Source organism: Pistacia vera, unplaced genomic scaffold, assembly GCF_008641045.1.
Source record: "Pistacia vera cultivar Batoury unplaced genomic scaffold, PisVer_v2 Contig749, whole genome shotgun sequence".
In the NCBI taxonomy this organism is placed as follows: domain Eukaryota; kingdom Viridiplantae; phylum Streptophyta; class Magnoliopsida; order Sapindales; family Anacardiaceae; genus Pistacia; species Pistacia vera.
Window position 1 is genome coordinate 224 of NW_022196611.1, and position 19,417 is coordinate 19,640.

The window sequence follows — 19,417 nt, forward strand, 5'->3', positions numbered from 1 at the left end:
CAAGTTTCACCCAATCTCAACCCAATTTCAATCCTAATTTTGCCAATTGTTGCGAACAAATTCAATTTTGCTTTTATTTTGTCTTATTAGTTAAATATATTTTAATAAATAAAGTTTAATTTGTCGAGTGGTCCCAACAAACGCCCCCATTATTTTTCTGAACACGCCCTTTCCAAAATGTCAAAAAAGTCAAAGGATAAAGGGCATTTAGGTAATTTGAGTGTGTAGGTCTAATTGGTCAAGTGTTTTTGGCAATAATGCTACGGGCACTGAAAAACCTGCATCGAAATTGTGTACCAACCTACGTGTAATACGTTTCTGATTTTTTTAACAATTGTTTTCTGGTGAATGGTCGTCCATCAAATTTGGACGGCCGTTCACTCACATGGACGCCCGTCCATATTATATGGACAGGGGTCCATATAACAGGGACGGACATTTCCAATTAAAGGACGCTCGTCCATAAGTAAAGTGGAATAATTTTTTTTTATGAAAATTAGGGACGGTCGTTCATCCGTTATGGACGGCCGTCCCTTCATTTTGAACGGCCGTCCCTTCATTTTGGACGGCCTTCCATAAATAAGGGACGCCCGTCCTTAGTTAAAATATGAAAATAAAAAAAGAAAAAAATTTGGAGACGGCCGTCCATAAATTTTGGACGGCCATCCCTTAAATTTGGACGTGCGTCCATTAGGAATGGACGGCCGTCCCTTAAGTTTGGACGGTACTTTAAAAAAATAAAAAACATTCTCTAAATACCCTTCTTCTTCGCTCTTCTTCTTCGTCTTCATTCACTGTGTTTTTTTCATATTTATCGCACCTTCTTCACTTGCCTCCATGGAAACTTTATTGCATCCTTCTGAAGTTTCGGACACTTTGTGCTAGTGGCTATTGTACACTGGGCTGCCATGGGAGTTGCACGCACAACAAGCAGATTGACCATACTGTGCATAGGAATTTTTCAAACTTACATGTAATTGTGTTTCCTGAAACAAATTAACTCTTCTGTGCTTTCCACCAAGTATGCCTTTTATCTCTAGTTCTTTTGCTTATAGTACAACATGTTTTTCTGCTCATCTTTCAGCGGCATATGTATTGCCCAGTCGTGAAGCCCTGTGTTTAGGAGATAGGGTCATAATGTATCTTCCACGTTGTGCAGACACTAATTCTGAAGTTAGAAAACTTTCTGCTCAGGTATGAATTTTATAGGCAGTTGGTAGTTTCTCCTATGGTTGAATACTTGCAAGTCTTTTACATAAAGTTTAGTAGCTCTCCAAATATTTTACTCAGAAATTTATTGTCCCTCAATTTTTATTTTGGTAGATTCTTGATCAACTCTTTAGCATCTCTCTTTCACTTCCAAGGCTGTTGGTCAAATTCTGGGGTGGATATAGAATTGTCCTACAGCGTTTGTCCTCCCTTGAGGATGTTATAGCCATCTTGAGATGTAAGTTTCTTATTACTGCATAATTCATGTCTGTTTATACTGCGGTTTACCCTTTAATTTTTTGTTCCCCCTTCTGTATATTCAGCATGCTTCTATTGATCCATTAGAGGTTTTCAACAGAATTGTTTCCTCTGCCTGTACTCTATTGACAAAGGACGAGGTATGGTTTTTTCGTAGATATATTTTACAATTTCTTTTAAGACACTGGCAGCTTCAAGTTACTTGTGTGATTTCTTGAAGCTTGTAGGCACCTTGCATAATTGTACCATAGCTATATGCGATAGGATTAAGCAGTCTGCGGAAGGGGCTATTCAAGCTGTCATTGAGTTTGTTCAAAGAGGGGAGCTGAGCTGAGTGAAACTGATGTTTCAAGGTTTTTCTTAAAAATATTTGATTGAGTTCTGAACTGAATCTTTTAAATTGCTGAACGCATATGGGAAGAGGATTTAAAAATTTATTAGTGTTGGAAATAAATAGAATAACATATATCTTAACATAATCCAAGATCATAGTCGCCATTGCAATCACATTTGTATAAATGAACTATAATAATTAACACAATATATACCTCATTTCCTTTCTCTGAAGCAACAAGGTAATCTGGAAGAAAAACCACGAAATGTATTTATGTTTCCCAAATTCTAAGAGAGAGAGCTATTTTTCTTTTTTGTTTTGAAAGTGACAGTATGTTACTAAAAGAAAGAACTTTTTTCTTTTATATGTAGCGGTAGAGAGAAACTGCATTGTGGCAGTTTCATTTCACACACATCGCTTGGGGTAACCCCATAGGTGTACCCTTATCCAATATCTCCCACTCACACATGATGGACTATCTCTCTCTATGCTTTTTTAAGGTTCATACCTTAGTAAATATGCCATGTGACCATGCATACTTCGAGAGGACTTTAGTCATATCTGTTAGGAATATATAACTTCTCGAATTGTGAACTCGGTTGTATGTTGTATGCAATACCCAGATTACTTATCACATTTTTCTAACAATCTCATTTACAAAAAAATATCCGTTGTATCCATAATTATGTTCTATCTTTACATAAAAGTAAAACATAATTGGTCGACCAATGAATACACTGATTATAATGTAGATATTCAAAATCGTAATCTTCCTCTTCTCGATTCTTGCAACTTTTTTAACTTGCTTTTCTAGAAATGTCCTAGTAGATTGAATTTATCTTAATCCTTTGGTAACACTCTAAGATAGCAATCATTAATGAAGTTTTCAAGAAACAGAATAGAATATAAGGGTATCTTTAGATTTTATTCTTAAAAAAAAAAAACTCAGGGTCTCACACAATATTAAATTGAGATTTTGACTTTCATATCCCCTTTGGTCAATGTTTTGCACATTTTTATGAACTACATGCTACATCATTTACCTCCTTTCCCATGGAGTGCATGTCTCTTTTCGTATAAATGTTGTACAGATTTTAGTTCAGACATACCTAATGTCTAACTTGAGTTCACTGTCATACTTTTAATTCATCAGAACTCTAATCTGGCAATTAGACAGTAAAGTGATCATTTATCACTTGTGGTCACATTTTCATTATGACATTATTTTAATTCTATTTTCTAGGTGACGTAAACATTTAAGCTTGGCTCTCTATTATCACCTAGATAATAAGCTTAAAATCGTCTTATCTATTCCTACGAAGTATGGAGCGATTGCCTGTGAGAAGGCCAATCTTTAGCTGTTGACATGCTTTTCAAATACACACATATATATAATATGTACATACTAATATGTATATACATATTACTTCTTCATGTATGTTCCATAATAATCTAATTGGCATTGACAATATGTTATTTAATATTGATAAGACAAATGGAACAATTTTAGGAAATCTCAAAGTATAAGTACATTCAACACCTACGTAAGCCTAGAGATCTCCATGTTCTATGAAAGTATCTCTTGGTTAGGCTTTGTGAAGGGATCCACAACCATTCTGCGTAGATATTACTTTATGTTCACCTCCTTTTGTGCCACCAGTCTCGCACAAAATTATATTTGATATCTATGTGTTTCGTTTTACCATGATTTTGGGATCCTTAGTGTATGCTATTGCTGCTTGACTATCACAGTTATTCTTACTGTTTCAATAGCAACATAAATTTCTCAGATGATTCATGAACCATCTTAACCAAACGGCTCTTGCATTGCAGCTGAAAATGCTACAAACTCAGCCTCCATTGTAGATAGGCTATGCTGATTGTTTCTTACCGCTCCAAGATATGGCCCCACCATTTAGTAAGAAAACATACCAGAAGTAGATTTCCTTTCATCTAATCTCCTCCCCAATCAGCATCGTGTAGCCTCTCAAGTGTAAATCATTTCCTTGATAACATAATGAGTAATTAGCTGTCCCTTTTAGATATCTTAAGATTCTCTTCACTGCTTTCCAATGTGCTGTCCGGTCGGACTGGTATCTACTTACCAACCCAACGGCATAACAGATGTCGGCTCTAGTGCACATCATGGCGTACATGAGACTTCCAACAGCACTTGTAAAGGAACATTCTCATTTGTTCCTTTTCTTGTGGAGTCTTCGGACACATTTTACGACTTAAAGTCTCGTCTTTCGCGATAGGTTGTCTATGGGTTTACATCTTGCATATAAAATCATTCAAGAATGTTCTTAATGTATGGTTCTGTGAAAGGATACTAATTTTCTTGGCGATCTCTGAAATCTTGACTCCAGAATATATTCAGTTTCACCCATATCTTTCATCTCAAAATGAGATGATAACCATCCTTGATTTCATTGACAAATCCCTTATCATTTCTAGCTATAAGTATATCACACATATAATGATAATATAACAATTTGTTATTGGATCTCTTTGTATATACACAATGATCTTCATTTATCTTTTTGAAATCATACGACATTATCGCATTATGAATAGAATATACCACTATCTTGAGGACTGCTTGAGGCCATAAATTGACTTTAAAAGTCTACACACTTGTGTTCTTGACCTTCTCTAATAATTCTTGACCTTCTCTAATAAAACCTATTGGTGATCCATATAGATTTCTTCTTGTAATGCTCCATTGAGAAAAGCAGTCTTTACATCCATTTGATGCAATTTAAGATCCATGCTAGCAACTATAGCTATAATAGTCGAATTGAGGTAAACCGTACAACAGGTGAAAAAGTTTCTTCTATCTATTCCTTCTTGTTGTGTATACCCCTTCGCGACTAAGCGAGCTTTGTATCTTTCAATACTGCCATCAACTTTACGCTTGATTTTGAGAACCCACTTATTCCCAATGGCTTTGCTTCCTTTCGTGTAAATCAACCAATTCCCATACTTGGTTTGATTTCATAGACTCCAATTCTTCTTCCATTGCTTTCATCCATTTTTCCTTAGAAGGGCAATTGAAGCCTCATTTACATTCCTTGGCTCTTCGTCATCTTTGGAGTAACTAGAAAAATTTCCCCCTCAATCTCAAATCGTCGACGTGGAACTTGTTTCCTGTTTGATCGACGTATTGGAGATTGATTATGTTACTCCCACTTAGACCAGCTATCATAGTTGGATCGCCAGTAGGAAGAGAAGATCGGAAACTGATTCATCAACTTCCATATTGCTCCCACTAGTGAAGTATAACCAACTGATTGTTGGCAACAGAATTGCCTTGGTCTTGTGTTTCATATGAAACATCTTTACCTATTTCGCCCTTCTTAGGAAATCAGTTTCTAAGATGTGACATCTTGTGATTCAAACTCAGTGATGCTACCACTTTCTTGTTCTCCTATGAAGACATATCCCTTTGAATGTTCTGAATATCTTATGAAGATACATTTCTTCCCCCTTGGACCTATTTTCCATATTTATGGGAAGGATCATGAACATAGGCAACATCCCCATGGCTTTAGGAGACTCAAATCGGGTTTCCGATTTGTCCATAGCTCATATGGTGTAGTAGTAATAGATTTGGATGGTACTCGTTGAGGATATATGTGGCAGTCAATAAGGCATCCCCAAAATGTGATGCAAGTTTGCTGTGTGCCATCATAGACCTCACCATCTCAGTGGTTCCGTTTCTTCGTTCTGCAACACCGTTTTGTTGCGGGTTCTGGGAATAGTTAATTGACTTCTATTCCCATTTCATCAAAAAATTTCTGAACTGATCAATAAATATTCACGTCCTCGATCGGTTCGTAAACTTTTATCTTTTTATCTAATTGATTCTCAACTAATTTTTTAAACTTTGAAGCATTCTAAGCTTCTGATTTTTGAGAAATCAAGAAAACATAACCATATCGAGTGAAATCATCATAATGTGATGAAATAAATAGCCCCATGTCTACCCTCACATTCATTGGACTACATATGTCAAATGAATTAGTTGCAATGGAACTTCAGCTCTTATCGCTTTTCCAAATGGTTTTTCTGGCTGTTTTTCCAGCTAGGCAATGTTCACAAGTAGTCAAGTCTACTTTTGTTAAGGATCCTAACAAGCTTTCTCTTGCTAGTATATTCATTTGTTCTTGGCCAATATGGCCAAGCCTTGCATGCCATACATTCACATCATCATTATTAGAAGATGTAATAAGGAAAAACAAACATTACTATTATTAAGTAACATCAAGTACTTAAACGATCGGAAAAATACCCACACCATAGTATGTTGTGTCCAAAATAAATGGCACCAGTACTGGAAAAATTTAAATTAAAACCAAGTTTAACAAGTCTAACACGGAAATCAAATTTCGACGAATATCAGTGCATATAACACGTCATGTAGGTATGGATGACCTCCACGCATGATCAATTTGCATGTGCCGATCCCTTTAACTTCCACTTTTGAATTGTTACCTACATATATCCATTTTGTTTCCTATGGTATCGTTGAAACTCCACGAAAGCACTCCTGTCTTTCGCTATGTGGTAGGTTGCTGCTGAATCTACAGTCCACAAAGGATGAGACTCAGTTAGAAAAACAGAACTGGAAACATTTATATAACTTACTTGTGCAACAAGTAATTTACCTTCTCTCGCTCGCTACATCGCGAGCAAAATGTCCCTTGTTACCACATTATATCTTCACCTTTGCCATTTCCTCTTCCTCTCTGGCAGATGCTTTCCTTTTCCGTGTTTTGAAGAACTTTCTCTTCTTCCCTCGAGCCTTTTCAGTATTGCCTTTTCTTTGGGATCCACCTTGGAATTTACGTTTAAATCCCTTCCCACCATGTGAACTGGAACCAGCCATATACACACATATTTGCCTTACTCGCATTAGGCAATCTTCTTCCAGTTCCAAATGAAGTATGGCATCTTCTAAATTTCTGAGGCCCTCATTGTGGGTAAGAAGTATTTTCATATGTTCCCAATTTTGAGGCAATGACCTTATGAACAGCTTGAACCTGTTGTTCATCAGTTAAGACATGACCTGCTTCTCTCAACTCACTTATCATGTTTGAAAATGCCGTAAATGTACTCTCATAGTATGTTCAGGCTTCTTTTATATGTGTCAACTTGATAGTGAGTGACCGGAGTTTGGTAATGAACGTACCGCCAAACTGAGCAAGTGCGGACCACATGTCCTTTGCTAATTCGTAATCCCGTACTTTTCATGAGATCATTGTCCATGCTGCTTAACAAAGTAATGCGAGCAGTGGAATTCTTCTTCTTCCATATGTCATAAGCTGCACGGTCTCGTCTATGTTGAGCCATGACTCCTTCTTCAGGCTCTTCCATAGTTAGTAAGAGCTTCAGAACCTCTTGTTCTTCCAAAACATATTGGATTTTCATGCTCCATATCTCATAATTGTCGCCGTTAAATTTTTCCCTTTGTTAAGTTCGGCGACAATGTTCTTAGATGCAGATGCCATTTTTAAACAAACTTACCCGTTGGATAATGCATGTTATTCAATGCTCGGAACATACATGTTCATTTAATTAATTATACCAATAATAATTGTATATTAGATTTGGAATCAAAAGTTAACAATGTCAACAATCATCATCCAAAATTTCCAATTTCCAATTATCATAGATATAATTAATTGCAATTCTAAAATTATAATTAGCCACAATTATATAAATATAAATCAATATAAATTCACATAAATTTTTAATAAAATAGAAAAATAAATAAATAAAAGTTGAACAAACAAGTTAAATTCTATTTAAATAATGAAATTAGAACAAACAAATTCCAAAAAGAAAAAAAATTAAGTGTACAGCCACATTCCTAAAACTGGGAAGATCTGATAATCCTTATCCTAAGGTCTTTATCTAACTTTTAATTAACCCTAGCCAGGGGAACTCCTAGTTTCTTGTGATGTCCTTTACGAGTGGAGACTCTTATAAATGCACCAGCTGTCTTTTTTTGCACCCCAATCTATGTACTCCTTGATATAGTTGTTGACCAAACGTCTATAATTTTTATTTTCATTTTTTAAAGTTATGAACTTTCAGCTTGGTCCAAACCATATCAAGGAGACCAACGAGATTAGGGTAACCAAGAGTCTATCTTAAAACTTGATATTTCGACTCATCTTCCTTTAATCCCCCTATCCAGACAATTTCCTGAATCTTTTCATTCACATGAATGAAATGATCTACGAGTTGCACCAACTCATCCTCTCTGTCTCTTAAAATCAATGTGCAAGTTTGTAGAGTTCTAATCATGTTCATAACCCTTTCCCTTTGAGCGGGTGTTGTAACAACCATTGCACATCTATAACGTAACATTTTTCTGTAACAAATACAAAAAAAAAAACTATTTATTTATCAAATAAAGGTTGACTATATTTGATAAATAATACACGTGTTTATGGTTCAATAACAAAATTAGACTCATAACAATATACCAAGTATGCATTTTTATTCTTTACAGCAAAAGAAAAAAATTTAGAATACTTCACGCGCCCCCACGCGCAGGCAGGAGCAGCCACGCGCCGCCTAGAAGCGGCCATGCGCCGACATAAGCCCCACGCGCCGACAGGAGCTTCCACGCGCGTGCCACGTGCTCACACACAATACGGGTCGGGTCAACCTGTTTCACACTAAACCGGGTCAATCCTGACCCGAGTTGACCCATTGACCTTGTTGACTTTGCGGGTCGGGTGTTGATTGACCCATTTGACTTTACGGGTCGGGGTTGACTCATTACCGGGTTTGACTAACCCCGTTCGGTCATATGGGTTGGGTCCACCAGTCAACTTGACCCATTTTTTATTTGGGTTATGGGTTGGGCCGGATAGGAATATAATGGGTTTGTGAATATGGTTAACACCAAAACAAAACCAGCCCAATGGTTATCGTATTGGGCTTCAACCATGGAGACTTGGGTTCAAGTTGCACCAACTACGTTGATTTTATTTCCTTTTTAAAAGGAAGTAAATCAGGAAAAAACGACATGTCATTCATAAGGATGGATCAAAAACGACGTGTCGGTTTGTGTCGTCTTCAACCTCTGTCCGGGTCTACAACTGGGTATCCGACCCGGAAATCAACCCATTCGAAACCTGAAACTTCAAAGAGGCATATCTAAGTCATTTTAACTCCATTTTTTATGATTCAAAAACCATTTTCTTCATAATTTCATAAGGAATTTAATGGTCTAATAATCATTACCAAAAAGATAACTTTTTATGTAAAAAATTTGAAAAAATTAGAACTGCATTTGATAAACCAATAACATGCTTCAACATTACAGTATGAATTTCAAACAATATGAACCACGACTCTGATACCAATGTTGGAAATAAAATAGAATAACATATATCCTAACATAATCCCAAGATCATAGTCGCCATTGCAATCACATTTGTATATAAATGAACTACAATGAATTAACACAGCATAAATACCTCATTTCCTTATCTCTGAAGCAACAAAGGTAATCTGGAAGAAAAACCACGAAATGTATTTCTGTTTTCCAAATTCTAGAGAGAGAGAGCGTATTTTCTTTTCGTTTTTGTGTGTGTTGTAGTGAGTAACACTTTCTAAAAGAAAAAACCTTCCTTTTATATGGGAATGGTTCGTGAGAAACTGCCTTTGGCAGTTTCCACTTCTCACACCCCTTCATCATGGGTGTATTTATCCAATAATTAGTAAAGCTGATTACATCTGTGTCACCAGGACTACTCAATCTTTGCTCTCCGCTGCAGCTCATGTGACCGAGAAACATTTACGGTTGGAAACTCTTGGGGCTGTATCTTTATATGTATATTGTAGTTAGAACAATTGGTGCTTAAGTGTGTGTTTTTATTTCTGCTTGTAGCTTGATTCAACTGTGGAGTTGCCTTCGTTTTGTATTGTATTTTTGTTTAAATCCTTAACTATAAGCATATTTCCTCTTTAGCAGAGAACACCAATTCAAAAATTGTTTTCAATGAAGTATTGGCTACTGCTGGAAGGGATATAATCACAAAGTGACATATCTAGACTACGTGGTGGCTGGCCCATGCAAGATGCCTTCTATGTGAGTCCCATTAGATATTAAATTGGAAGACCATTTTTGTAATCTTGGATAGTTTCTTATCAAAAACTACCTGAAAATAACGACTATGCAATAAAGTTTCCATGGAGGCAAGTGAAGAAGGTGCGATAAATATGAAAAAAACACAGTGAATGAAGACGAAGAAGAAAGGTATTTAGAATGTTTTTTTTAATTTTTTTTTTTAAAGTATGGACGGGCGTCCATTAGGAATGGACGCCTGTCCAAACTTAAGGGACGGCCGTCCATTCCTAATGGACGTCCGTCCAAATTTAAATTTTTTTTCTTTTTTTATTTTCATATTTTGGTTAAGCACGGGCATCCCTTATTTACGGACGCCCGTCCAAAATGAAGAGATGGCCGTCCATAACGGATGAACGGCCATCCCTAATTATTTATTTCATTTTACTTATGGACGGACGTCCTTTAATTACGTGAGTAAACGGCCGTCCAAATTTGATGGACGACCGTTCACTAGAAAACAATTGTTAAAAAAAATCAGCGTGTTTCACGTAGGCCGGTACACAATTTCGGTGCAGGTTTTTCCGTGTCCGTAGCATTATTGGTGTTTTTGGTAATTATCAACTAACTAAGGGTTTTTAGGTAATTATGTGACTAAAGCATATGTATGTATATTTTTTTCTCTTCTTCTTCTTCTGTCTCCCCTTCTACTTTCTTCGTCTTTCTCTCTCTTTTTCCCCTCTTTCTTTTGTTTTTTTTTTTCTTTTCTTTCTTCACTTCCCTCTCTCTTTACCAATTAAAGAAAACACTGCAGCCATGACCGGATTTGAGCAAGGATGAGCATGGGTCGCCGCCGTGGAAGGTCGCCGTCGAACGGCAGCCCGTCACGTCTTGACCCAAGCTCAAGCCTTCAAGCCGTAACTATGCCTCTCTTCTAACTTCTAAGCCTCCACACTCGGGCATTGTGAATTTTATTTGAAAAAATTAAGAGATTTTGAAAAAGATTTGTTCACTTTTTTAGATTTATTTGTTGATTTTATTGCATGTGAAATTTAAATCAGTGTTGGGTGTTTTTTTGCAGTTAGTGTTGAGTGTTTTGTTGGCTGGTAGTGTTGGGTGTTTGGGGTTGTAGTGGTGAGTGTTTGTGGTGGTTGTCGTTGTGGTGATTTATAACATAATATCATATTAAATTATATGAGTCCATTTTGTACTCTGTTTTTATTTCAGTATATTCCAGTGGAGCATTAGTTTCCAGGAAGCTGAGTTCATGAACAAGAGGTTAGTAAAGTGCAGAGTTCAATTTGTTCAGGAGAGAAAGCCATATTAAAACATCCATATAAGGCTAGGCATTGAAGAGATAGAGCTTTGAGCTTCCTACAATTATTGATAAGCACTTCTGAAACAGTATTAGGAAGGTCGTCTTCCGGTAAACAAACAAGACTTGGGCAACTTTTTATACCAAAATGACGAAGAGTGTGTAGGCCTTCGGGAAGTGATGTAATATTTTTACAACGTAAAATCCGAAATTTCTCAAGACAAACGTTGAGATAATGTAACACAGTTTGGTATTCTATTAGTCAACAACTTTGTTAAGGAAGGTGAAATGAATCACTTGCAATATATTGAAATTTTTGTTCTTAATGGTGAAGTGAGTCAAGTCATTGAGTTCCAAACCAGAAGCTTTAGAAATCTCAAACCATGTGGTTCCCGTGAACCAGTCTGAGTGAAGCTAACTTGTAGTCCATGTGGTTCAGAGACTCCCAACGGTCTATGGTGAGAAGGGTGTAGATGCTGTTCTCCATTTAAGAAGCTCGAAGCTCATGACGATGGCAGTTGTTTAATGGTTTCGTTTGAGGTTTGTTCTGAGAAAATGGTTTAAATTTGGGGGGGATTTGATAGATTCTTTTGGTGGTTGTGGAAGCCAAAGAGGACATTAGTGAAATGATTGCTCGTTACTTGGGCGTTACAGTCAGGCTTTTTCAAAAATGAACAACCGGAGAAGAAGGAGAAAACGAAGCAATTGCCGGAATGAATGAGAATGACTGACGTTTAAAAACGGTGATTTAGTTAACGGTGTAACGGCAATAAATGGAAATCCAATAACAGTGACTTGGAATACTGAAATTTTTTCTCGGTTATTTGCAATAATAAACAAAGGTATNTTACTTGGGTGTTACAGTCAGGCTTTTTAAAAAAATGAACAACTGGAGAAGAAGGAAAAAAAGACTGGCATTTAAAAACGGTGATTTAGTTAACGGCAAAAATGGAAATCCAATAATAGTGACTTGGAATACTGAAATTTTTTCTCGGTTGTTTGCAATAAGAAACAAAGGTATAGCAATAAGTACTCTTTTTTTTCGTTTTTTTCTCCCTTTAGAAGCAACCTCGACCATACGATGAAATTTTATTGATTAAAGAAAAGACTACACCCCGAAAAGGGACATAATGAGCCTAACTCCCTCAGGAAAAATTCTATTACAAGAAGTTAAAAAGAAAATGCAGCTGCAGGCAGTTATACAAGAATTGAAAGAAAATGTAAAATACATCAAAAATCATGTAAATCTATAATTTGTACAACCAAAATGTTCTCAAGTCTGATTCTGAAACTACTTCTAAGCATAATCTTTGTTGCGTCTCTATTCACATCTCTGGAAGAAGTGCAGAAAGTAAAAGCTTGTGGAGATAGTAGCAGAAACTTTCAACAACAATTGAAGTTGTGAATAACTCCAGATATTCATCCTTGAAGCATATTCTTCGTAGTATCATTGTGCATCAAGAAGAAGAGTGTGATATCCCACGTCGCTTGGGACAGGCTCCTAAGCTCTCAGAACGTGTTGTATTCAAAACGGATAATATCTTGACAGTGGGGCAGGCTTTTACAAAAAGTACTTGCGGATTTTGAGTTCCTCTAAACAGTTCTGCTGCTGCTCCTCTTCCTCTCCTCCATGCCGCTAATGAAACACAAGGGGCTGATTCGCATCATGGAAGACAATGAAGCGCTTTTCTTGGTGGAGCTTCAGTGACATTAGACCAACTGCGATTGATGCTACAAAGACCAAGCTCGGACAATGAATTTACGCAATATTTTCGGAAATGCATCAAGACTTCTAAAGAAAAAAAAATTACCTCGGCTATCACAGCTTCCTTATTCTCCACTCCACTCATCGGTGACATGAATTGATCATCTGAAAAGAGCTTACTACAACAAGTTTAGATACTTATGAGACAGAGGAAATAAATGTCTTTCAATTATCTTAAAGTGCCTTATGATAGAGCTTACTAGTGCCATTGCAATGTTGACATATTGTATCCGAGAGTTGGATCCTACAAATGTGACATAATTAAAACTCCATATGATAAACTATGATTGTGACTAATGGTACCGTTTATGTGCAAGAATTTGACAGACCTAAAAAGAGCATAAGGATGGAATGTTGTAAATAAAGGATTGAATCTAATCGAAGATCGTCCTTCATCGTAGGGATGGTAGACGAACTTGTGATCAATGTTAATCCAAGGAATATTGTGGCTATATATCTTTGACAACTCTCGTCTTTCGTTCCCTTCACCTTGCGTTTTCTGCAAAGGACAATCATTCATATTAAACTGCACAAGTAGTAAAGGATGTGAGATTATGACCATCATAACACTAGAATAACTTGGTCTCATGACAAGAAGAAATCATAACCTTTTGAAGGCTTCAATAGATTCTTCACCAACATTCTCATAACTCTCCAAAATTGCAACATTTGAACAGCAGCACCTCTTGGAAAATTAACAAAGGAATAGCAGAAACCTTCAACAAAAAAATTTTCAAGTCATAAAAACAGTTGGTTTCTTGAATCCAACTAAACCATCTAACTACAATGCAGTAATAGTTCTGATTACTTTTCTTACTAAGAACTCTGTATATTACACCAAAAATTCATTCTTCAAGCAGAGATTTTATTAAGCAAACCATAGTGCATCATTGCCTTCCACATCCGAATTCAGTTCTATGATTTATTAGAAGAAAAGCCACCTGTCCACCAAACACAAACCAATTGAATTTTTTAAAGTAGAACTTTGATATGTGCTCAATGTCTAGAGTTTCGCCAGCATTAGAAATGAAAATGTTTACCAAATTTGTAATTAAAATTGAATGTTAGAGAAACAAAAATTATAGCTTGTGAAAGAGAAATTATTTGGACTATTAAACAGGGTAGCCCTGTTTTCAAAGCCCTTGAAGGGAGTTTTACAAAATAATAGCTCATACAGAAAGATCCCAAAATTCCACCAATCAACAGCACCGCATTGCCTTCACCTTTGATGGTTTCAGCCAGGTCCTCGTGAGTTCCCAAAAGCGACATGGAGTGATTGTTGGTTGGCTCAGCAATCAGTTCTGGCAGTGGGGTAACTGTTCCCCGTTTCATTCTTTGGTTTCTGAACTTTCTTGGATTTTCAAAAGGATCGAGGAGAAAAACAAGTTGTAGTGGGAAGACACAATGGTTTGATACACGAGGGCTCGATGCAGGCATGTCGAATGCAATAAACCGGATTCTTTTTCAGTGTTTCAGACCCCAGTGTTGATGACTTCACTTCTGTTAGGCTATCTCAACGCAAGGGATGTGAACTATCTTGGACCATTCTTGTCCTTCAATCCTTTTGCACTGTTTTTCTATTAAAGGACAACTATAAATATCTAGCGACAAAAGTGAGGATGGAAGATCTGGCAAGGATGTGAGATTTGGGCATTTAGCGAAAGTCAAAAATTCAAGAGATTTAAGAACTTGGAAAGTTTTGGAAGACAGGTATTTCAATTTCGGGAAGCTAACGATGATCAGATGTATTAGAGAGATGGGAAACTTTATTTCTATGATCTCCTCCTCTGGAAAAGATAATCCCGAAATTGAGAGTCCTTTAAGAGAGGTAAGTTTGTGCCAACCACACTCAGTCAGTGGCTTGTAGATACTGAGAGGAAGTGTAAGTGATTTTAGGTTGGAGGGGAAATCTTCTGCTGTAATGGATTCGATATTAGGACATTTCAATAAGGATAGCTTTTGAAGAGATTTGAGGGTGTGCATGCGGCTAGGTAGGGCTTGTAGTTTCTCACACCCATAGATCTCTACTTCTAAATCAGTGTCAGGAAACCCATCTTTTGGAAACGAAACAAGACTTGGGCACCTACTGATAAGCATACGACGTAGTTTGCAAAGAGTGTGTAAGCCCTCCGGAATGGATTTAAGGTTTTCACATCCCTCAATAGAAAGATTCTCGATGGGCATGTTACAGTCAAAACTCCATGCTGCCAGTGACTCTAGCTTTGGGCAGTTGAGAATATCAAGGGACACAAGTCCCTTAGATAACTGTCCCAAGGTTCCGAGACTTGAACATTGTGAAATAGAAAGTCTCGCGAGTGTTGAAGGTAACTGGTCTGTCGACGATAAATGCGTCAGAGAATGGCATTCATATATGAATAATTCGTAAAGAAGAGATGTGCTAGTGTTGTCCACGTCGTCCCTGTGTACCAATGAATAAGAAGAAGATGGAGAAGAAGTACAAATATCTTCTCTATCATCCAAAACGCATATCAAGTTTTCACATCTAATAATAGAAAGCGTATCCAGAGATGAAGGTAAACGGCCTCTCACAATGAATTTTAGAGAAAGACAGCGATTAACCTCTAAGTACTTGAGACGTGCATTGCTGTGCTTCAACCCCTCGTGCAAGGATGTTATGGCGTCACATTTGGTGATTGTAACTCTGCTCAAGATTGAAAGTAACCCATTTGGAAACGAAACAAGATTCCAGAGCTCTTTTAAATGCAGCTCTTGAAGGGAGGTAAACCAACTCAACTCTTGTGGTGCATTCTCTGGACAAATCTTATTTGGCCATAAATGTATGAGCTCTTCACAGCCAACAATTGACAGATGTTCTAGTTTCTGAAATCCCTCCCTTGACCAACTTCTAAACACTGGAAAGTTTGTTTCTCCACCTGTACTCATGGAGTTTAGCGCCTCTGAATCAACAGGGCTACAACAAACCATGCCTTTGCATCTATTTACTTCTAATGATCTGAGTATTGGAAGGCTTGAAAATGAAACCACTAACTGCTCACACCCATTTATCACAAGATTATCCAACAACGGGAGATGATTAGGTAATCTTCCAGAGAGTTTAGGACATTGAGAAATTGAAAGCTTTTGGAGACAAGGGAATCTTTTGACATGGTCATTTTCTACAGGGTCCCAATGCTCCCACTCTTGCAAATCCTCAAAACAAAGTGTCCGCAACGATTGAAAAGACTTTGAGCAACCCTCTCCATAAACCTCACCACCTATCTTTTTTATTTTTCCCATCAATCTGATTGTCAGGTTCTGAAGTGAGCCCATCAGTGCTAGCGAAGGCAAGGTTGTGCAGTTTTCACATCCATCCAATTCCAAATCCACCATGTTGGAGAATGATGGATCTCCTATCCAAGACGAAAGTTTTTGGCCGCCATAATTTCTTATTGTGAGCTCTTTAAGATTTTCATGAGGTTGTAAAATGTCAAGAACAATTTTCACTGCTTCATCTTGCGAGGGATTAGATGAACTCCATTCTAGTGCCAACACTTCTAAGTCCTTCTTCTCGCACAATATCATCTCTGTTGTGTCTTGACAATCCACTGCATTCTCTAAACTTGAAATGCAGAGCTCTCCGCAAAGAAACTTTAAGCTTTTCAAATCCTTCAAGCTAGATCCAACACCTTTACCAACAATAAAATTTGACAATGTCTTCAAACATTTTAAGTTTTTCACTCCCTGTGGCATCTCCCTTATTAATATTGACCCTCTAATATCAAAGTGGCATAGATTGATCAAATTTCTCATGTGTGAAGGCAACCTCTCGAGACAAGGACAATTTCTCAACATCAAACTTTGTAAATTGAACAGTAAACATGTTGACTCAGGTAAACATTTTATCTGAGTTTCAGAAAGGTTAATATACCTTAGATGTCTTAGATCTCCAATTGAGCTGCGTAGTTCCATCACCTGGTAGTTTGTTAAAGATAGTGCTCTCAGTTTTTTGAGCTTTGGCAATAAATCCAAAAAAACTGTCATAGTAACATAAGTTTTTCCTTTGTACCCCAGTGGCAAGACAATTCTCAGCAACGTCCTCAAGGACTCAACTTTATGGAGAGCTTCAAAATTCTTTTTTACTTCATAACGTCTAAATGGATAAGAAGAATATCGAATTCTATCAAATCTTTTTATTGACATGAGACTGCATTCATCCTCCAATCTAAAACTTGTTTCACTAGATATCCATTAAGCCAAATCATTCACAAGGTCATGCATTATATATTTTGAACCATTGATACTTGACCGTTGAAATATTGACCTTGATAGCAAATCACGAAAATACTCACGACCTAAGTCTTCCAGATGCTTGTTTTTAGATTGTTGGATAAGACCTTCTGCCATCCATAATAGAATAAGTTCCTCATCTATAAATTCATAATCCTTAGGGAAAATAGCACAGTAAGCAAAACACCTTTTTAAATGTGAAGGAAGATGATGGTAGCTTAGTCTCAAAACAGAGAGAATGTCATTTTCTTCAGGTAAATCCCATAATTTACTGGTCAATATATCTTCCCACTCATCATATCTCTGCTTAGATCGCAGAAGACCCCCAAGAGTCCTGGCTACTAAGGGTAACCCTCTGCACTTCTCAACAACTTTATCACGAATTGAATTCAAATTCTGGCCTGAAACAACAACTGCGCTCCCAGATACATGCTTCTCGAATATGCCCCAACAATCATCATTTGAAAGAAGTTTCAACTTATAATATTCACTCTGTCCCATTGTTAAAGCTACATCGACGCTGCGTGTCGTCACAATTATCCTACTTCCAGGTTCCCCAGCCATGAAGGGAGACTTAAGAGTTTCCCACAAGCCATAATCTCTGCTCCAAACATCATCTAATACAAGGAAGAATTTTTTTCCAGTTACTTTGTTTTTCAACTGAACCTGCACTTCATTTAAGTTTTGTAGACTACAAGATGATGAAGTCATTGACTCAAGAATCGCCTTGGAGATACGTAGAACATCAAAATCATCCGAGACACACGTCCATGCTCTTGGATTGAAAACTTCGATAAGCTTGTCATCATTGTAGACCTCTCGAGCAAGTGTTGTTTTACCAATTCCTCCCATACCGACAATGGGTATAACACAAAAGTTGGTTTCACTTGATCCCCCACTTAACACCATTTGTAGTATCTTGGCTTTGTCTTCCTTCCTCCCAAAAATAGCAGGCTCGATTTGCACAGATGTACTGGATGGTCTATTCCATGCAGTAGTTGATGTCCCCCCAGAAATCTTTTCCAGTCCAAGCTCAGTTCTTTGACTGTAGAGTTCTTCCAATCTGCTAGTAATATCACCTATCTTGGACCTCATGTTGATAGTGAACTTCACAGCACTTGTAGTCAAACCAGTGAAACAAGCAGAGATAAAGCTACGTTCCTTGCTACTGCTAGCATGGTGTTCAGACATCACCTTTCGCCTTAAAGCTTCAGTTGCAAACTCATCCAGAATGTCCTCCACATCATAAGCCAAGTCCTGGAGCTCGTCCAGCCACATTTTCACAGCCCTATCTGTCAGTTGCTTCTCCTCGGCATCCATGAGCAGAGCATCAATAAACTTCAACTTCTTCTCCCACTTCTTCAGCTTTGAGCGTACACCCTCTTGACTTGCAAACTGCAGCAACTCAGGGGATGTCAATCTGTTAAACAACATTGCAAGGAACACAGCGAGAAAGAGCTCTCCCACAGCCATGTTGATGCCTTCTGTCTGTCGAAAGAAAGGAATTAAATCAAAAGGATTATCGGTAGCACAAAGCGAACAATGAGAGCAACAACAAGAAAGATTAGTTTTGTCAAACAATAAAGATTTATTCACAACCTAATCTTACAAACTTTCTCTCACAATCCTGACATAACAACTCACAATTGGGTAGACGGGACCGATTTATGAATTGACCAATTGTGAGCTATCTTGTCAGAATTGTGAGAAAACGTTAGTGAAATTGGATTGAAAGTGTAGTATTGCTCTTTGTCGAATGCTTGAACAGTTTCAAAACAATATCACTAACCTATTATTCACTTTAAGCATGCGTTAATTAAAATACTATGTAATATAAATAGAAACAAGAGCCTAACAGAAGGACTTGGTTTCGATTTGGCATCCTAAGCACCTTTACACGGCATACTATCATATAATATACATATATGACATGGTTGACAGTGTGATTTTATATTAATTATGTCAAATTGTGTAGAAAGATATGAGAGCTTACCAAAGAAATCAATAAAATGAATTATGCTTTTCGAGATACTAATTACCCTCATATGTCATTAGCTACTTCCAAGATGGTGCATTAGATCTTTCAACTTAGTTTATGATATTTTACTTAATTTTCATCAACAATTTAAAACGTTTGGTTGGGTAATATATATTTGGAAAAAATTTCTCACAACTCAAACGCAAAATTAAAGCAACCAA

General features: G+C 37.2%; 2 protein-coding genes and 2 long non-coding RNA genes across 6 annotated transcripts; 1 reads left to right on the top strand and 3 right to left on the bottom strand.

The window, feature by feature from the left end:
- The first annotated feature begins 971 nt into the window (after positions 1-971).
- On the top strand, positions 972-1,366 carry LOC116115619. The gene is made up of 3 exons (XR_004125693.1): positions 972-1,021; positions 1,104-1,194; positions 1,324-1,366. It is a non-coding gene; the product is annotated as an uncharacterized LOC116115619 (long non-coding RNA).
- Positions 1,367-12,420: 11,054 nt separating this feature from the next.
- Positions 12,421-14,432, bottom strand: LOC116115624. 3 transcript variants are annotated; one of them, XR_004125695.1, is made up of 7 exons: positions 14,129-14,432; positions 13,788-13,911; positions 13,579-13,686; positions 13,300-13,469; positions 13,171-13,214; positions 13,017-13,075; positions 12,421-12,936 (listed from the first exon to the last, which is right to left on the bottom strand). It is a non-coding gene; the product is annotated as an uncharacterized LOC116115624 (long non-coding RNA). The 3 variants fall into 3 exon arrangements; XR_004125694.1 differs by having other exon boundaries at positions 13,300-13,496; XR_004125696.1 differs by having other exon boundaries at positions 13,017-13,089; positions 13,300-13,496.
- A 41-nt stretch (positions 14,433-14,473) lies between these two features.
- LOC116115631 (putative disease resistance protein At3g14460) lies at positions 14,474-17,131 on the bottom strand. The gene has a single exon (XM_031401767.1). The coding sequence runs from the start codon at positions 17,129-17,131 to the stop codon at positions 14,474-14,476; it is 2,658 nt and encodes an 885-aa protein (XP_031257627.1).
- Positions 17,050-18,691, bottom strand: LOC116115651 (putative disease resistance RPP13-like protein 1). The gene has a single exon (XM_031401787.1). The coding sequence runs from the start codon at positions 18,689-18,691 to the stop codon at positions 17,180-17,182; it is 1,512 nt and encodes a 503-aa protein (XP_031257647.1). The 3' UTR covers positions 17,050-17,179.
- Between the last annotated feature and the right edge of the window lie 726 nt (positions 18,692-19,417).

Bases quoted from the DNA above. Each gene is read 5' to 3' on its own strand.
- LOC116115651 (XM_031401787.1), bottom strand. From the start codon at position 18,691: ATGGCTGTGGGAGAGCTCTTTCTCGCTGTGTTCCTTGCAATGTTGTTT.
- LOC116115631 (XM_031401767.1), bottom strand. From the start codon at position 17,131: ATGTCAATAAAAAGATTTGATAGAATTCGATATTCTTCTTATCCATTT.